Source organism: Oryctolagus cuniculus, chromosome 7, assembly GCF_051225735.1.
Source record: "Oryctolagus cuniculus isolate XC-2025 breed Fujian yellow rabbit chromosome 7, ASM5122573v1, whole genome shotgun sequence".
NCBI lineage: Eukaryota > Metazoa > Chordata > Mammalia > Lagomorpha > Leporidae > Oryctolagus > Oryctolagus cuniculus.
The window spans coordinates 139,585,643-139,604,961 of NC_142873.1; the positions used below are offsets into that span (position 1 = coordinate 139,585,643).

At 54.3% G+C, this 19,319-nt stretch overlaps 1 protein-coding gene across 7 annotated transcripts in view; it reads left to right on the plus strand.

Moving 5' to 3' along the window:
• The window catches only part of CSMD2 (CUB and Sushi multiple domains 2), a 624,779-nt gene that overhangs the window by 336,217 nt on the left and 269,243 nt on the right, over positions 1 to 19,319 (plus strand). For 6 of the 7 annotated variants that reach the window (XM_051832052.3, XM_051832047.3, XM_051832045.3 and 3 more), the window contains exons 11-12: positions 11,925 to 12,028; positions 15,056 to 15,168. The exons of the other annotated variant lie outside the window; for it this stretch is intronic. In XM_051832052.3, coding sequence (XP_051688012.3) covers positions 11,925 to 12,028; positions 15,056 to 15,168 — 217 coding nt within the window. The remainder of the gene's footprint in view (positions 1 to 11,924; positions 12,029 to 15,055; positions 15,169 to 19,319) is intronic. 7 annotated transcript variants of the gene reach the window in all.

Genomic DNA, 19,319 nt, shown 5'->3' on the forward strand with positions numbered 1-19,319 from the left:
AAAATACTGTGACCTGTGCGGGTACTTTAGACAACAGACATTTGTTCTCTAATGGGTCTGGAGGCTGGGAGTTCACGGCGAGCATGGTGCGGGCAGATCTGGTGTCTGGTGAGGACTCTTTTCCAGGCTCATGGGCAGCCACCTCCTCACTGTGTCCTCACGTGACCTCACCGCGGTGCAGGTGCAGGAGCAGGAGCAGGAGCAGGAGAGAGCCCTGAAGATTCCTGCTCCCCTCCAGGGACAGCAGTGCCCTCTGATTAGAGCCAGGCCCCCGTGACCTTGTTTAACTTAATGGCCCCCATAAAGGAGTCCTTTCCTCTCCAGATGCAGTCCCATTGAGGATTAGACTCCCCACATATGAATTTTAGGAGAATATAATTTAGTCCTTAATACTTCCTAATTTGTAAAAAGCTTTTTCGTCTTAAATTTCATCCAACACTTGAGAACTCTTGGGTCCAAGTGCCTGGGGCTGCAGCACTGGGACCGGTGGAAGCAGGCTTTGCACAGCATTTCACAAAAAGAGATTCCCATTTTCTTTTTTTTTATTTTTATTTATTTTATTTATTTTTTTGACAGGCACAGTGGACAGTGAGAGAGAGAGAGACAGAGAGAAAGGTCCTCCCTTACTGTTGGTTCACCCTCCAATGGCCGCTGTGGCCGGCACACTGCGCTGATCCGAAGCCAGGAGCCAGGTGCCTCTCCTGGTCTCCCATGGGGTGCAGGGCCCAAGCACTTGGGCCATCCTCCACTACCTTCCCGGGCCACAGCAGAGAGCTGGCCTGGAAGAGGGGCAACCGGGACAGAATCCGGCGCCCCGACCGGGACTAGAACCCAGTGTGCCGGCGCCGCAGGCGGAGGACCAGCCTATTGAGCCATGGCACCAGCCTCCCATTTTCTTTACCTGGTCAAGGGAGGAGGGTGCTCAGCCCCTTGGGGCGAGGACAGAGGCTAGACCGGCAGAGGGACCTGATAGCACGATGGTATGAAGTGAGGGGTTGAGGGTTCTGCCTTGGGCTTTGTTAGAGTTACTTACATTTTCTTTTGAACTTGAAAATAGGGTATGGAGGAAAGTCTAGGTGAGGCCTGGGGATTTTCTGAGAAGCGATTGGATGTGCCCCCAGAAGGCCTAGTCCTGGCCAGTGTGGCAGCTCAGTGGCCAGTACTGGTCACTCTCCCGTGTGTCCTGCCAGAGGCCACTGAAGGACACTCCCATGGGTTGTGCCTTCCTGGCATCTCTATGCACTCTTGCTGGGCTTCCCAGCCTGACACCTGGTAGGAGGAAAGCCAGGGACATACAGCGCAATGCAGGCTTAAGTGTGGACACTCAAGGCCTAAGACTGAGAATAGACGTTGCTTTCATGCCAACACCAGGGAATTTGGTGCCGTGTTGCTAACCCTATTCATGGGTCTGGTACACAGGTGAGGTATAGGTGTCCAAGAACTTCCTGTCCACTCACCTCTGGGTGTCCCCTTCAGCCAGAATTGCAGAACTCTCTTAAGTTCATGGTGTTTTATGAGGTGAGCATTCATCCATTCAAGGACTCTAGGTACAACCTCTGCCCTTGAAGGACATGATCATGGCAATCAGGACAGACATAGAAATATAAAACTACAGTAGAGACAGAAAAGTGCTGATGGAGATGACTCCAGGGTGCTACAAAAACCCCAGGATGGAGCTGCTAGCCAGAAGTTCTGGGAAGTTCTCACAGAGAAAGCAACATAGTGACATTTAAGAGGGTCTGGAAGGCTGGGTGGGCTTGGAAATCAGTATTCCGAGTGGATGTATGTGCAAAGGCACTGAGGTCTGGTATAGTCTATTAGAACTGAAAGTAACCCAGTGTACCTAGGTCAACGTGAGGATGGGAAGGTAAGCAGGTTCTAGATCATAGCCAAGAGGTCTGGGTCTTATTCTGAAACAGAGCTCTGCAAGGCTAGCAGTGTAGATTGTTGTTAATAACAACGGTACTGGCCGGCGCCACGGCTCACAAGGCTAATCCTCTGCCTGTGGCGCCAGCACCCCAGGTTCTAGTCCTATTTGGGGAACCAGATTCTGTCCCGGTTGCTCCTCTTCCAGTCCAGCTCTCTGCTGTGGCCCGGGAAGGTAGTGGAGGATGGCCCAATTGTTTGGGCCCTGCACCCGCATGGGAGACCAGGAGGAAGCATCTGGCTCCTGGCTTTGGATTGGTACAGCACACCAGCCGTGGTGGCCATTTGGGGGGTGAACCAACGGAAGGAAGACCTTTCTCTGTGTCTCTCTCTCTCTCACTGTCTAACTCTGCCTGTCAAAAAATAAATAAATAACAATGGTAATTCTTACTGCTGGGGTGCCTACATTGTACCAAACAGTGAGCTGATCCCTCTGAATTTATGATTTTATATGATTCTCTGAACAGCACAGTGAACTAAGTTTTAATAGACCCATCTGATGGACAAAGAAACTGAGCCATGTGCAGATTAAAGGGTAGGAAATAGCTAGTAAATAGCTGTCGCCCGTAGCTTGGAAGTGGCAGAGCTGGGATTTAAACCCAGTCTTTGTGGTTCCAGCATCCATGCACTTCTCTAGCTGTGCTGAGCTGCTGGGTGAAACACGGTCTCAGTGTGGGTGTGAGGGCCTGGGATGGCTCCAGGGAAGATGAGGTCCACACGTCCTTCAGGGTCAGAGCAATAGCGGGAATGCCTGAGGTTTTGAAAGATGGCCCTGGTAGCAGTGAGAGTCCTGGAGGGGGCCAGTGGAGGGAGAGAGACCAGTCAGGAGGTTGAATCCATTACCTACATAGGGAAAAGGAGGCATCAACCAAGGCTTTGGAGGGGAAATGGATGAGAGAGTGTTGGGAGATGGAACAGGACTTGGCGGCTGGTTGGATTGGGGGATCCAAGTAGAGTTTATTCAACATTTTATCCCAAGTGGCATCAAGGGTACTCATGAGGTATTCATGTATTTATTTGCTTTCTGACTTGGGCCAATGTGAGCTGTAAAAATAAAATGCATGAGGGATAACAGGCCTTGCGGGGTCTCACAGGGAAATACGATACATGTGAAGTGCCTGTGGTTCATCTGATGTCATTTGGATGCACTGGGTGGGAACTCTGCACAGATCTGGCTCAAGGGAGAGATTTGGGTGTTACCACCACCAGGGCAGGAACAGACGCCTGAGGAAAGGGCCCTCTTTCTTGAAAAGGGAGCAGAGAATGAGATTTGGAGCGGATCTGAGAACACCATCCTTGCAGGAGGAAGAATGGGATCCAGTGAAAGAGACAAAGGAGGAACAGTCTGAGAGGCAGGAGCAGGCTCCTGGCGCCAGGGCAGGGAGACTTCCAACTCGGACATGTCTGGGGGTGTGAATGCTGGGAAAGTCTTGTCGGGAAAGAACTGGATGAGCCCTTGGCTTTGCCTTTGGAGGAAGACCTTGCAGAGGAGCTCTGGGGGAGCAGCAGAGAGCAGAGTGGGATGAGAAGTGAGTGGATGGAAGTGAGACTGGAGGCCGGTGGTGTAGACAGCCCTCGTGGTAAGTTTGATGGTGCAGAGAAGAAAGGAGAATGGGCAGTAGCATGTGAGGGAGGCAGGATGGAGAGCAAGCTGGAGTATTTGCTTATTTAGAATATTGAGAACTGGAATCTGTTTATAGGCTGAGAGCAGAGCTAACAAAGGGAAGGAGAGTGAAGATACAGGAGAAAGATGATGGTGAGACAAGAAAGCTCCGGGAATGGGATTGGGAATGCCACGCCCCTCTTGCAAGGAGCCAATGGAGGAAGCTGCTGTTACTCGAAGGGGCTGAGAGGTTTCCCTGCAGGAGTGTGGAATGGGGTGCTTGCCTCTTGGTCTTCTCCTAACTGTGGAACGATGGCACCTGCCAGGCGCTTCTTGCCTGGAGTTCCACACCCGCCATGAGAGGACTTCCGCCCGCTGAGCTGAGGGAGCTAGAAATGTCCCAGCAGCCAGGGCCCTCCACGGCAATCACAAGGTCCAAAATGCTCTCCTGTGGGAACAGCCAAGAACTTGCATAAAGGTTCGTTCCAGTATGAACCGAGCACCTACAGGCTCCGCAGCTCTGTGCTGTGGGAACCATGAAGACTCACTGTCTTAACTGACGCACGAGGGCCTTGAAAGCAGCAATGGCATTTTGTTGATTTCCTCTGCCGTTAGCACAGCACTTGGCAGCAGGTGAAGCTCAGCAGGTGTTTCAGCATGAGCGCACCTGATGGGGAAGACCCCGTCTCTGGATCAGGCAGCTGCTTGCATTTGGCCAGGCCCAGGTTGGGCTTCAGCTTCGGGCCACTGTCCCAGACCCACCTCTTGTCAGGACCGTTGGGTGTTGGGTTCAGCCTGGTGGAAGGAAACATGGCTGATGAAATTTCCATGGCCAGGGCTGCAACCCAGACCTGCCTAGGTGCCCCCTACCTGCGCACATCTGCCTCTCCTCTGCAGCCTCCCAGTGTGAGCGGAGACATCTGACCCAATTTGCATATGAGCATTGCTGGATTGGATTAGGAAAGTCAGTCCACCTTCAGTGGAGAAGCAGCAGAAGTGGGTCAAAGTGGGAGAGAGAGAATGAGGGTGGGAGGGGCAATGAGAGGAAGAAGGAAAGGGCGGCTGATCTCATGAGCTGCAGAGCCAAAGATAAGAGCGCTCTGATTCGACGACGGCCACTGCCGCTGCTCCCTTTGTCAAGCTGGAGAGTGGAGAAATGACTGGCAGCAAGTGAGCCCGGCCAGTGCCAATGGCAGGAGCACGTCTGTTCACTCACTTACTCACTCAGCAAACACTGACTCGCACCCCCTCTCTGAGCTGGCCCTGGGGGAGATGCCATGGTCAGAGAGCTGGCCCCTGCCCCTCGTGGCTGCACAGGGACCCTCTAATAGCCTCCTGTATACCCAAAGCCCAACTCCTGTCTTCCTTACAGCTGTCTCCCTGCTCTGCACACATACCCCTCCCAGTCCCTCCCCATGCACCCCTGGCTTCAGCAGCAGCATCCCATTGTGTAGTTTCCTTTGTACTCCTGACCTCTGGCGGCCCCTCCTACCAGACTGCAAGCTCTCTGAAGGTGGCCACGTGTCTCTTGCCTGCAGGTGCCTTTCCAAACCCCAGCACTGGGCAGGCGCGTGGTGACAGCTGAGTGAATGGGGAATGTTTGCATCCACGAAGCAGGAGGGGAATGAGTCAGTGAGGGGCCAAAAGATTCCCTGTTCTCAGAACCACCAAAGTTAAACCCAAGGCAGTGACCAGAGCTCCAGGACCTCTGAGAGGTCCCCAGTGGCTTGCTTTACCTAAATCATCAAGTGCCTTCTTCCAAGGTCCTGGGGCCCCTTTCAGGAAGCCCCAGGGGGCTCAGGTCTTCAGCCTTCCCATTGGCCTCCCCCTCCCTGCCGCCCCCAGGAGCTCATGCTGCAGCCCTGCCCTTGGCCCTCAGCATGACCCCAGCAGGAATCACTGTCCAGGCTGCGTGCAGGGAAAGTGAGTGCCCTCCTTCCATGGAGCTAAGAGCCACTTTGGCAGCAGCATTGGTAAACTGAGGCTCTCTCAGCCTGGAGAGCTCAGAGAAGTGTTCCGAGGAGGACAGGGGAAGCCGAGAAAGGCCAAGGACAGGCTCTCGGTTTCCGTGCCAGGATAATGGATCCATCCAGAGTGTCGGAACCTTAAAGAGTCATCTGTGGTGACGAAAGCCTTTCTTCAGAACCTGCTAGCCTGGCATTGGCTGTGCGGTGCATGTAGCTTGCAGCTGCTAGGTTGGCGTTGGCTGTGGGGTGCAGGAAACTCCTCCAGTGTCTTGGGCACCTTGTATTTTCCATGTACCATTCTCTGCATGTGCCTCTCGTCCTCCTGACTACAAGAAGCAAAGGATGGGAAGATGCCTCGGCTCACAACTCCTCAGCTCACATCTCATCCCTCAGAATTCTGTCCCATGGTCATCCTTAACTCTGAGGCCAGCTAAGGACAATGCCACACTCCCAGCAAGGCAGGGCTGTGCTCAGAAGGGCTGAGTGAAGGAAGGGGCGTGGAGTAAACCACTACCCATGCCTGTCACAGAATCCCCAAAAGGGATCTGGATCAGAGCAGATTCTGCTGAGTTGAAGCAGGCTCTTTTTCCACCTTTGTGGATGACCCCCAAAATACTTTATGGAACCCTGGGGTGCCTGGGAACCCAGTTTGAAAACCATCTCTCTAGGTCAGCGATCAGCAAACTTGTCTGTAAAGCACCAAGTAATAGTTAAGTCTTTGACGGCCATGTAATGTCTTTCTTGCATTGTTCTTCTTCATTGCAAGTTTTTGCTTTTTTAATCTTTAAAAATGTGAAGCCCCTTCTTAACTCCAGGAACCATGTACACACACAGTGGAGGGGGCAGAGTTTCCCACCCCGTTCTTTAGGGGACAGTGAGGCACTGGGAGGGTGGAGGGCGGGCAGCAGGGGCGGAGAACCCAGTTTTTTACAGGAAAGCAACCATGAGCCCTTGGGAGACTGCTGCTCCCCAGACATGCCCCTTAACCATGGATGCTCTGCGGCCGCCCCCAGATCCTAGGCACTGGCTGGCAGGACCAGAGTCCCATCCTTTGGCTGGTCCTGGACAGCAGCCAGGATGTAACAAGTGTCCCCCAGGGCTGCAGGTGGGCATCCTCCGTGGTCCCACCCCACCCCCACTAATCCCAGGGCAGGTGCTGTGCCCTGCGGGGTCTCATCGCTGGGACTCCGCCCCCACCAGCCCTCTGTCCCGAGCTCAGGCTCAGGGTCCTCCTGAGCCCTCCTACTGCCTTTGGGCCCTGCCTGAACCCCTGGCTCATCTCTGCGTCTCGTTCTCCCTTCATGCTGAGTCATACCTTCCCATCAATTTGACCGTGGTGTCCAGACAGCTTTTGATGGCTGCCGGGCAGACTGTCAGGCCATCTTCCCGGCTCCTGCCCTGCCTCCGCTGTCGCCCCTGCTCGCTCTTTCCCTTCCTTGCTCGCAGCATTGTCCGGGCCATGCCTACACCTTGCTGCACCCAGCCAGGCCAAGTGCACCCGCCTCCTTCGCGCTCTCCTTCCTTCTCCCTGTTTGCCGTCTTCCAGCACTCACCATCTGCACGGCGTCCTTGGCATTTAGATTCTGCACTAGATCATCAGGCAAGTGAGGTAGCTCATGGCAGGCAGCTCACTCGGTGCTTGGCACAAAGCAGGTGCTTGGTAATTAGGTCCTAGATGATGGGTTTGTTTATTCATTTATCTAATGGGCCTAAATGGGGTGTCTGAGCTGTATACAAATGTGCCTATCTGATCACGTCTGTTTCATGTGCTGCCGTCCCCCTGCCTCAGCAAGGGGCTGTGTGAGCCTGATTGAGCTGCATGTCAGTTCCTGAGTCGTTATAGGATTCTGTCTTTAAACAATGGCCAGAGCAGTGGAGGGGGAAAAAAAAAAAACAGCTTCAGTGCCTTGTACACAGGCTGCCCCACCGCCCTGTGCTGTGTGTGTGCAGCACTGTTCTTGATATAATTAGCTCCCCCAGAGGGTCAGCGCCCTGAAATGTGGTTCACGTCCACGGCAGCTCTAACTAGTGATGTGAATCCTCTTATGACTCTGGGTTCTGGCCTTCCAGGCAATAGTTCCCTGTTATAGCGGCAATAATCATCAACTCCCGTCTTTGGCTCAGGCTTGGGTAGCAGGGTCGTCTGCCCCCAGGCTGCTGGAAGGGCTGAGGCAGTGGCTGTGTGCAGCCAGGACCCCTTACTCCTGCAGAGCCTGGCCTCTCCTGCAGAAAGCACTGCCTGGCCTGTGCAACTGTGGCCAGCGGGGTTTGCTGGGCACCTGCTGGAGTCCAGGAAAAAAAAAGTCAGGATGGTCTAAGGGGTTCCATGGCGGACCTGAGGCCTGGCAGGGATGGTAGAAGGTGCCAGAGCAGAGTGACGAAGAGCCTGGCCTGTGGCTGGCTGGGGCGAGTCTCGGCCCTGTCTCAGGCAAGTCTCTCAGACCCTGCCTGCTGTCGTTGCTGCAGTCCCTGCACTGTCACAGAAGCAGGACACTGCGGTAAAGTGTCCCAGAGCACCTCCCAGGCCGAGTGTCAGCCAACTGTGGCCTGTGGCCTAATCTAGTTCATTACTTGTTTTGTCAGTAAAATTATATTGGAACAGCCACACCCACTCATGGATGAAGATACTTCCAGAAGTTTGTGGAACCTGGAATGAAAAGATAGGTTGATTTTGTTGCAAAAAAAAGTTTGAAATGCATGCATAGTTTTTTTTTCCATGTATGCATTTTCCACAAACTTTTTGAAGATACCTCGCATGCATGAATTTCAAAATGCTGTGTCCCAGAATAAACTTATCTTTTGACTCCATTTCCTGTGAAATTTAAAAAAAAATTATTGAAGGGACCAGCACTGTGGCATAGTAGGTTAAGTCTCTGCAGTGCAGGCATCCCATATGTGTGCTAGTTCATGTCCCAGCTACTCCTCTTATGATCCAGCTCCCTGCTAATGCACCTTGGAGAGCAGTGGAAGATGGCCCAAGTGCTTGGGCCCCTGCAGCCATGTAAGAGACCTGGAAGAAGCTCCTGACTTCTGGCTTTGGATGGGCACAGTTCCAGCTGTTGTGGCCATTTGGGGAGTGAACTTGCTGATAGAAGACTTTCTCTCTCTCTCTCTCTCTCTCTCTCTCTTTCTTTCTGCCTCTGCCTGTCAAATAAATAAATAAATCTTTAAAAACATTAATTTGAAAAGCAGAAAGAGAGACTCCCCAAATGCCCACAGTGAAGCCAGGAGCTTGGGACTCAGGCCAGGTCTCTCACGTGGGTGGCGGGAACCCAGCCACTTGAGCCACCACTGGCTCCTGGGGTCTCCACTAGCAGGAACTTGGAGCACAGAGCAGAGCTGGGTTTCAGACCCAGACACTCTGATGTGGGACACTGATGTCCTAACCACTAGACTGAACACCCAGCCCTGTGAGCTGTTCAGTGTTCCCTCATTCGTGCTGTGTGTGGCTGTGTAATTCTGCAATAACAGAGATGAGAAATTCTGACAGTGACCGTATTCCCACAAAGGGGAAAACCTTTACTGTCTGGCCCATCACAGAAGATGTTGGCCCACCTCGTCCAAGGTGGGAATTGCTGGAAAGCTGAGAGCCCAGCAGTGCATCAACCTGGAGGAGCAGGGAAGCTTCGGGAAGCAGGCTCCCGGTCCGTATTTTCCAAGCTCCTAGCATGTGCCTGGCACACTCATGGGTACTGCTGGTGCAGAGGCACTGAGACCTGACCTCACCCTCCTGGACTCTGTGGCATAGTGGAGGAACAGGTCAACAGACCAATCACAGAGCAGTAGGCAGTTCTGAGACAGAGGTGGGAGGAAGGTGCTAGGTGACCCCCACACACACACCCCGTGCCCCCTTGTCAGGGTTAGGCAGAGAGAACTGAGACAAGGGGGAGCTCGCGGATGAGGGGACGCTTCCCAGGGAAGTGACATGAAGAGGGAAGACTGTACAGATTGGAGTTGTGAACAGGCCACCATGATGGGAGCACCCAGCTGCTTGCGTGGCCTCAGAGTCCGTGTGGCAGCCAAGGCAGAGGCCCCTCCTTGTGTGCCAGGCCGGGGAGTCTTCGGAGTGGCAGGACTGTGGAAGGCAAGGGATGGGGAGAAGACTCCATTCGGTGCAGATGATCCCACGATGGTGCCAGGAGCCAACAGGGAGCATTCTGCCTGGGAAAATGCAGAAAGGCCAAGGAACTGCCCTTTCTGTGGACAGTTAAGGTCCAGCCCATCCTTCTCAACCCAGCCCAGCCACTGCCTGCTGCAGGCCCACACGCCTTCGCCTAAACCACTGCTGTGGCCCCGGAAATGTCTCCTGGTTCTCACCCCCTCCCCCACAATGCTGTTGCCCTAAACAGTCATGCCTTTGCTCACATCAGTTCATGGTTCTCTGCTGTCCACAGGACAGAACCCAAAGCCATAGCATGGTGGGCAGCCTTTCCTGATCTGGCCCTCCTGTTTCTCGTCCTCATCCTCCACTTCTCCCTCACTTCAGCAAGTCCAGGTTAATTAGGAGACCCTGGACAAGTCACGTCATTCCATGTCCCTGTTTACCCCTCTGCCCGAAGGCTTTTCCTTCTCCGTCAGTCAGTTGAACTCTATCAATTCATCTTCCAAACTCAGCAGGGCCCCGTGGCCCCAGGAAGCTTCCTTGACCTTTCTTCTGGCCAATGGCGATCACCCCCTCCCTCCCCTGTGTCCACCTGCAGACCCACTGGTGTGCTCACAGATGGCCTTGTCCAGAGATGCTCCCCACTGTGAGTCCCACCCATGTGCAGAGGAGCCCTGCTCACGCATGAGGACAGAGACACTGCGGTGTGACTTGGGGTTGGCTCTGCTGGCAGCCTAGCAGCACACTGGTGCTGGATGGAGGAAGCCTACAGAAGGCACCAGTCACAACTAGGGAAGACTTTCCTTGGGAATTCTGTACTCATTGGGTTGTGAGATAGAACACAGAGGAGCAACGTCGGCATCCCTTTTGGAAGGGTAAGGATGGTCATAAGATTGACACAGCCAAGAGACCCAGATTAGACATGAGGAGTGGGTTCCTCTGTGTGTTGTCTTCGTGAATGGAGCCACCACCCACCCTCCAAATGTTTTAAGCCAGAAACCTGCAAGTCACCCTAGATGTCCCCTCTCCGCAGTCCCCAGGCCCATCCAATCACAAAGCCTGAGATTTCACTCAGACCCAGACTTGTCTCCACCTGCGTGGATGCCGCTTCATCACTGACCTGCACTACTGCAAACCTAGAGCCCGCCTCACCCACATACCACAGGCCTCACCTGCCATGGCATTCCTGCCTCATTCCTGTTCAGTGTGAGCCAGCAGGCTGATGTCTTCCCAAATACATGTGTCCCCGTCACCCAGGGCTTGAAAAGGCCCTTCTACCACTCCCTCAACCTAAAACCCAATGCTGTGTGTATATGTGTGTGTTTAGGGTGGGAGAGTGGAACATGATACCTTCAGGACCAAGCTCCAGACAAACTTCCCACATTCTGGGCTCTCCTGAGTCATCTCCCCGCACTGGAGTCCCAGCCACGTCCCCCAGAGCAAGGCAGCCAGCAGAAATGCTCAGTGTAAAACTGCCATCAACAGACATGGAGCAGCTTGTTCCAGAATGTTCTATCCTTGCCGTAACTCAGGCCCTGTGCACCTGGCTCCTTCCCTCTCCCGGGATTCTTACCTTTGGACTTCAGAATACCCTCAGATGCCCCCTCTGCAAGTGGCCTCCCTGTCACCCCATTCGTCAGGCCAGCCACTGCCTCCTCTTCGCTCCATGGCCCCTGCCAGAGGTAGCATCTGGTGCCTGCTGTCACGATTCTCCGTTTCCTTTTCTGTCTCCCCTTCTCACCAAAGGCAGGGACTGTGAGTGCTCACTGTTGAGTCCCACCCCTACCCTGGCATATGGTGCCTGCTCAGTAAATATTTGTGGAAGGCAGGATTCAGGCCGGGAGGAAGTGGGGAATGGGGGACTTGTGGAAGTCTCCTTCGGAGAGCATTCATTTATTCCACAAATAAACAGACAACAGGGATGGAGGACAGCAGGCAGGGAGAAGCTGAGAGAAACTTCTGCAGATCCCTGGAGGCAAGAGAGATGAGACTCCACATGTGGCTTGCAAAATCGCCCCCAAGCCCGCAGGGACTTCTGTGCGATAAAGCGTGAAGGGAGAGTCTGATCAGCTCCTGGCCGGCCAGATGTGTGTGTGGGGGGGTGCTGTAAGGCCTCCAGAACGGGCCAGATGGGCCTCAATCATCTTCAGGAATGGTGGAGGCCTCAGAGACCCTGTGGCCAGGAGAGATGTGGCTCAGGCTCAGAAAGGTGGCCCAGAAGTGGCCAGTCTGTGCAGGATGGAGTCACAGGGACTCTGGGACACAAGGGGGAAAGCCGCCACCTTCCTCACAGCCCCGCCCACGCTAACTCTGTGTCCCTCCCTAGGTGATCAAGCTGGCCTTTGAGGAGTTTGACTTGGAGAGGGGCTATGACACCCTGACAGTTGGGGACGGAGGGCAGGACGGGGACCAGAAGACGGTTCTCTACATGTAAGTGAAGCGCTGTGTGGGGGCTGTGGGTGGGGCTGCCTGGGGACCTTGGCTGGGGGAGGGGGCTGAGCCCATCTGGGTCATAAGACCACATGTGGCAAGGACAGCACCCACAGTGTCCCTACTTTCAGCAGCAGCCCTCCCTGCCTCTCTCAGTGCCAACCCAGGGGGACAGAGCACACACTCAGGGTCTCCCTGGGAAGTCACCCGAAGCATGTTAAGAATGAGCGATCTCCCTGGGGACAGGGGGCATGGCAGTGCTCTGTGGGAGCCTGGTGCACCCCCTTCACTGCCTGCTTCTGTGCAGAGCCAGCTTCTGCCCCTGGCAGTGTCTATCCCAGGCCCTGGCAGTTTGTCTTTGGACAGTGACCATGAACATGCCTGGCCTGCCTGCCCCCATGCTCAGAACTGCCTGGGAGACGGCTGGTTTTGGAGAATCGGGATCACTTAGATGCAGTGACCACACTTCGTGAACCAGAAAAGGCCAGCTCAATGGTCTAGTCCAGGGAGACGGCGATATCTGACTGGCCTGAGAGTCTAGTACATTGGGTCTTTGCTCTTGGGGCCATTTATCTCCTGCCTTCCCAGCACCAGGAGCCTGGTGTGAAAGCCGGGAAAAGCCGTGTGCCTGACTGTGTCCATCTCCCTTTCCAGGAAGGGGAGGTCCCCTGTGCGGAGCACCTCCTGGGCAGCCAGGCACTGGATGGGATGTTTCGCATTAGTTGTCTTGCTTAATCCCCACTACAGTCTCGCGAGAAAGGTGTTCTCCGCCAGGTTTAGCAGGTGGGGAGACTGAGGCCCGGCAGTTGCAGAGATGGTTGGCATCAGAACCAGCGCTGGGTTCATGTCTTTTTATTTCAGTCGAGGACAGTGCCCCATACCACACCCTATACCACCAGGCTTGCTCCACCCAGTTACCATCTGGCCCTACTACTAGATGTTAAACGGCCAATGGGTGATGGCTGGTTTGTCCAGGGATGGTTCTGTGCTGGGTGTTTCTCACACCTTCCCCAAACCCACCAGGAAATGATGCTGTCAGAGCAGCTCAGTGACTCTTCTCATCCAGTGACACCTGCTGAGTCAGGTGACATGGCTGGGACATGGCACGGAGTAGTGAGTGCAGGGGGTAGCCTCCCCCTGCCCTTCTGTGGTACAGTTCTCCAGGGGAACAGACCAACAGAAGACAATTGGCAGGGCCACACAGGCAGGCAGGTGGAGACGGATTTGTTACCATTGGCTCTTAGGATTTGGGAAGCTCACAGGTCCCCAGGTCTGCCGGGAGAGTTAGCAGACAAGGCACCCAGGAGGGCACATGGTGTCCTTCTAGACAAAAGGCCAGCAGGCTTGAAACTCAGGAAAAGCCAGCATTTCAGTTCAAGTCTGAGGTCCCAGTTCAAAGGCAGGCAGGCAGGCATCAAGAATTCTCTTATTCGGGGCAGGCCTTCTGCTAAGGTGAGGGTCACCCATTTGCTTGACTCCTTTAGTGATGTAGATATTATCCTCACCCAAACACGCTCTCGGAACAATGTCGGTCCAAATGTCCGAGCCTGATGAGGGTGACGTGTAGCATCTTCCGTCACGGCCACTCTTCTCCTCTGCCTGATGAGTGCCCATCTCTCGTCTCCCACCCTAGTTTGCCGGCTTGCATGGTGCATCCATGCCAGGTCCCCAAGAGCCCAGGATCCCAGCCTCCACTCCTCTCCATACTCCTCTGTGCTTCTTCAGAGAGAGAGAGAACCTTGGAACAAGAGCTGAAAAGGCCTTGGTGATCAGACAGCGCATTCCCCTCGTGTAACGTGGAGTGAAAAAGGCCAGAGAGGCTCAAGCACTTGCCTGAGTTCCTGCACCAACTGTGTGGCAGAGCCAGGGCTTGGTCCCAGGTCCCCCATCAGTGCTGACTGAGGGAGCCCCCAACCCCGCGCCCACCAAGTGTTGTAGCCCGGGGGCTCTCTCACCACCTCTAGATCTTTTTCAGCCAACATGGGTCTCAGACCTTCAGGAAAACACGCAGAACACCTGGGCTCCTTTGTCGTCATGAGTGGGTCAAAGACGAGAAGCAGAGGTCTCCAACTTAGCCCGAGTCAGGGACCAGCACCCGTGAGGCCTCGTCTTTACCCACTGCAGAATGTCAGCACCTCGGGCCCAGGAGCTCTAGAGCCCGGGAGGTCGCTCCCAGCTCCACCCACATGGAGCTCGTGGAGCAGTGGTGACCTCTGCAGCCAGTTCAGCAGCCCCCACACTTCGAGACCCTGGGCTGAGCAGAGATGAGGACCATCGGTTCTGTCTCCCTGTGTGCAATCCTCTGCCCCACCTGGGCCTGCGATTGCTCTCAGCGGAAGGGTGCAGCCAGGTTTCTTCCAGAAGCCCCACCTGCACAGTGGGCTCCCAGCTCTGCCACTGCCCCCTTTCTGCCCTTTCTGCCCCTCTGTCTTCTCTGGGTGTTGACGGTGGGGGACGACAACTCTGCCTTGCCCCAGAGTCGTTCAGAGAGATAAGGGCTGGGAATCTGCGCGCTGTCTGCCTGAGCTCAGTGCTCAGTAGATTGAGTTGCATCAGTATCCTTCTTCAGAAAGAGTGTCCCTCGGTGGTGGCTGCGCTTGAAGCCTTGCTTTTCATCCTGCAGCAGAAGGAAATGCCTCATTAAAGGGAGTGAGATGGGATCCGACGGGGGAAGCCTGTGCCTTTCCTGTGAAACCGTTCACACGAGAGATCAGAGGTTGCGAGAATGTGGACACCCCTTGATTAGATCTGGCTGTGGCTGTCCCTGTCCCCTGAGCAAGCATGAGTGCAGAGTCTGGGCTGGAAAAGCAAAGCTGAGAGTCCAGCTGTACCCAGGGTCCAGGAGGAAAAGGACATGAGTCTTCCACCCAGCAGGGCGCATGCTGCTGGGCTCCAAGCTCAGGAACACTGTGGGGCCCAGAATCTGCTCCAGAGGGGACCTGACTCCTAGATGGGCCTTCCATGTCACCAGCTGGGTGGTCATTTCCTGTGGGACGCACCCCCCTGAAGACCTCTCTCTCCCAACAGCCTGACGGGTACATCGGTCCCAGATCTCATTGTCAGCACTCACCATCAAATGTGGCTCCTCTTCCAGACCGATGGCAGCGGCAGCTCCCTGGGATTCAAGGCTTCTTACGAAGGTAACTGCTTTCGGGGAGCCAGATGACTCCCCCCACCCCTGAGAACCAGAGACTAGGTGTCTGCCTTTGGAGTCAGAAAGCCCTGGGTTTGAATCTTGGTCCTGCCCTCCACCCGCTTCCTCTCCTTAGGCACATTCTTTGACTTCTGCAGCCCCCTTTGCTCTGAGAGCCCTCCTGGGTTATTCTGAGCATTATCTGAGATAAATCACATACGATTCTGGTCTCCCCACCCCAGGCACATTAATCAATTTCATCCCCAATTCATGCCTGGCTCTTGTAGGCTTTAAAAGTCCCTCCAAGCCTTCTTAGCCTTGCTTATTGATGAAATCCTTACCCTGGTACAGTAGTCTGCCAAGCTACCCTATTTGAGTGTCTTAGTGATAAGTAAGTGACTCTGTGCATCAAGCTAGGGACAGACACCCAGCATCATTGGTAGCCTAATGAGCAGGATGCAGACCAAGTTCTTTGTGTGTTACTGGGCACAAGCCCAAAAGGAGTGCCCCGTGTTGGGTCGATGAAACACCAACACCATTGCCCTTCCGCATGCTTCCAAAGCTCTGGTTGGCCAATGACTGCTGCTCCTGCTGCCCAGAACAAGAGAAGGACGGAGAAGCCATTCTGGAAGTGATCATTAGGGCACCTGTTAGGTGCCAGGCTCGAGACCAGCTCCAGGGGAACAGGTTTGGCAGAGCCAGGCCTCACCTCAAGGGGCTTGTGTGCTGCAGGTGGGACAGAGGAGAGAACAAATGGGATGTTGAAAGTAAGGTGGCTGCTCGGCTGGTGCAGGGCCGCAGAGAGCGAGGGTGAGCCTTGATTTCTCCAAGGGACGGGATGCTGCTAGGGAGGCAGGATGCACCTGCTGCACAGGGTTCTCCCTGTGCCAGGACACAGGAGGCATGTCAGCCTCCACGAGCTGCTCCAACAAAGTACCACAAACTGGGGGCTTACAGCCTGAGTCTGAAGTCCAGGGTGCAAGAGCCATGAGCCCCGGGGACTCTGGGAAGATGCCTGCCTTGCCTCACAGCTGTCAGGCCTTGGCACTCATCGGCTGGCAGCTGCATGCCTGCAGCCTCCGCCTCTGCCGTCACTCACGTTCCCGGTGCCTCTGCTCCTCCTCGCGTGAGGACACCAGCATTTAGGAGGGAGTGCCCCCTCCTCCGAAACAGCCTCATCTTTTTCGATTGCATCAGTCAAGGGTCTGTTTCCAAACAAGGTCACATGTACAGGTGACAGGTGTTGGAACTGCAGCATTCTTTGGAGGGAGGGGACCCAATTCAGCCCCCACCACAGAGCTTAGTCCGTATTTCATGTGCGGACGTGTCCCCTGGGGCCAAGGTCCCCTGGGGCGGAGATGAGGGTTGCTCTGTTGTATGAGTGGGAAGCCCTGGGAATAGACAAGGCAGAGCAGCAGACACAGGGGCTTGGCGGTGACAGATGCCGGTGCTGTCACTTCCTAGCCCCATGAGAGGTCCTGAAAGCTGTTCAAGGCTCTCTTTCTCCATCTGTGAAATGGAGATAAAGATGCAGCCAGGCTCACCATGGTCCCGTGAAGATGGTCAGATTAAAAACTGTGAAAACAAGAAGTGTAGGGCATCGCAAGGTGGCTAGTGAGTGAGCAGTGTGTAAGGGCACAGGAGTGAAATGAATGGGCTCTTCTGGAGTGTGAAATTACACACAAGCAGCCATGGGCAGTGGGAAACGCTCCAGAGGAGAAACCGGAGTCCTTGGTTCAGGTCTGGGCTCTCTGCCCCTCACCACTTTCAGATGGAAATAGATTCGGATGCAAAGTGTCTGAAGTTCCCGCCTCCCCCCTTTCCTAAATGCTGTGACTGTTCCAGCAGAGGATGTCCCCAGAAGGGGGGAGGAGGGATCCCAAGCGATCCGCGTGCCCCTATTCTGTCTGCATGCTGCCCGTGGTTTGCATCTGACACACAGTCGGGCGCCTGGGAGGGGCGGGCGGTGCCCAGCAGCAGGCAGGGCACGAGGATGCTGATGGGGCCAAGCTGTCGGCTGAGTTGGTAGGACAAGGTGAAGTGTGGATAGATAGCAAGTCCTGTTTTAAGATTCAAAAAAAGTAGCTCCCAGGTTTTACCCACCTGGAGCTTAGTCATGCTTTCTTCTGCCCCATCAGGCATCAGAGAGGGGAGCTTAGCTGTGTGGATCTCAACCTGAGATACATACGGGGAGGATTTAGGCCAATCCCTGAGAGAAATGTTTATGACCCTAAGTGTTTGTTGGAGGGGAAAGTGGCCTCTGGAGACTAGAGAGCCGCATGGAGATGTTTGAAGAGTTGTCAGGTGCGAGAGAGGGATCACATCACGTCTGTTTGCTGTGATTTCTTTGGGAAAGGGCCGGGACTTTTGTTGAGCCTGCTTGTGGTAAGAGCTTTAGGTTCCTTGTCGCCTCTGGGTTTTCAAACAGTGGCATGCCGAGACTCAAAATCCCCACGAGCCCCCGAGGGAGGGAGGGAAGGCCAGCAGGGAGGGCTGTGACCCTGCCCGGCCCCCATTTCTTTTTCTTTCCTTTTACGTGAGTGATCTCATTCAGTGCTCACAACAGTACACAGGCTGCTGTTTCTTTTTATTTTATTTTGTTATGATTTTCCACTTCATGATTATTAATCTCTTATCATGCCTAATGTACAAATTAAACTTTATCACAGATCTTTATATAGAGAAAGATGTAGTATTGGGGTACTTTATTTTTTCATTTATTTATTTTAAGTTTTACTTAAGGCACACAAACATCACGCACTCTGCATGACAGGCTGCTCTTTCGTGGCCAAGGCCTCAGAGCCAGAGGCTGGAGTCACCTGCTGAGGCCACGCAGAGTGGTGTGGAATCCAAGCCCCTGCGTCTCTAGCTTCAAAGCCCATGATTGGCCAGCCTGCACTGGGAGAATGTCTATTCCACGTGAGATCTCTAGCAGCCAAAGCCTTGCCCCAGCCACGTAGCCCATACACCTATCATGAGCCTGGACTCTGTGACACTAGCAGTTAGGTTTTTGTTCATGAGTCCATGTCACTCAATCGGTACTGATTAACTTCCTGTTATGTGCCCAGTGCTGTTCTGGGTGCCGTGAGTATAATAGCAAGCTAGATGTGGTCTAAGAACATGCACTGTGTGAGTGCTGATCACGGGCTGGGTGTCGGCGTGACTTCTCCTTGGACCCATGGAAAACTGGGAAGGAGAGGCGGGGTGTTTCCATCCGTCGCTGACGAGCAGAGTGACATGAGGTTCTGCACAAAGTGACAGCAGGTCCTATGAAGATGGAATAGACCCTGGAATTGGACCTGGCATGGTCATAGCCGTGTGACCTTGGAACAGTCATGTGGTTCTCGTTGAGCCTTGTTTTCCCCAGTAATAAAATGGAGAATAATGCCAACCCTATAGCATCATCACGACGGTGAAATGGGACCACAGAAAGCTCCCTGGGCACTGCCTGGCCCAGAGAGCACTCACCCCAGGGGGAAACCAAAGTGCCTCTCCACCTAAACTTTCCAGGCGCTGTCTCCAGGCCGGGCCTGGTTCTGCCCCCATGGGGCCTGTGCTGGCTTTTGTAGGCTCCCGTTTTAGATCCCTGCCTCACAACAGCACCCCTCTAGGGATCTCCCTCCCCAGACTGGCTGAGAAACGAGGTGGCTCACTGTGGCCACAGTGTAGGGGTAGAGGCAGAATCTGGGGCACACACAGCCTAGAGGCCTCCAAAAACATTAGAACTTGGTCAGAGAAGCCAGCCTAGGAGGGTTCATCCAAGTGAACCCACTTCCTCCTGGTCCTTGCCAGCTTTGCCTTCATTTGCTGAGGGATGCAGCCAGTCCGTGTCACACTTCATGGCCAGGAGCCCCGTGAATACAAGGGTGGTGGGCTGAGATCCTGAGCCCACAGTAACTCTGTCCCTGCCCATCCCATTCTCTGGGCTTCTCTCATCTGCACCTCCTGGTCCTCCTCTACCTCTCGGCTGCCCCTTCACAGCTCCTGTGTGGCTCCTTACTGCCCTTCCTCGGGGTCCATCCTCAGCCTTCAGTCCTGTTGTTCTAGAACTTTCTGCAGTTAGTCTCACCTACCCCCATGACATCAACTTCCACAACTGTTCCCATTTGCATTTCAGTCAACTTGTTACACGTTTAGTTTTAATTTCTATCTTTTGAA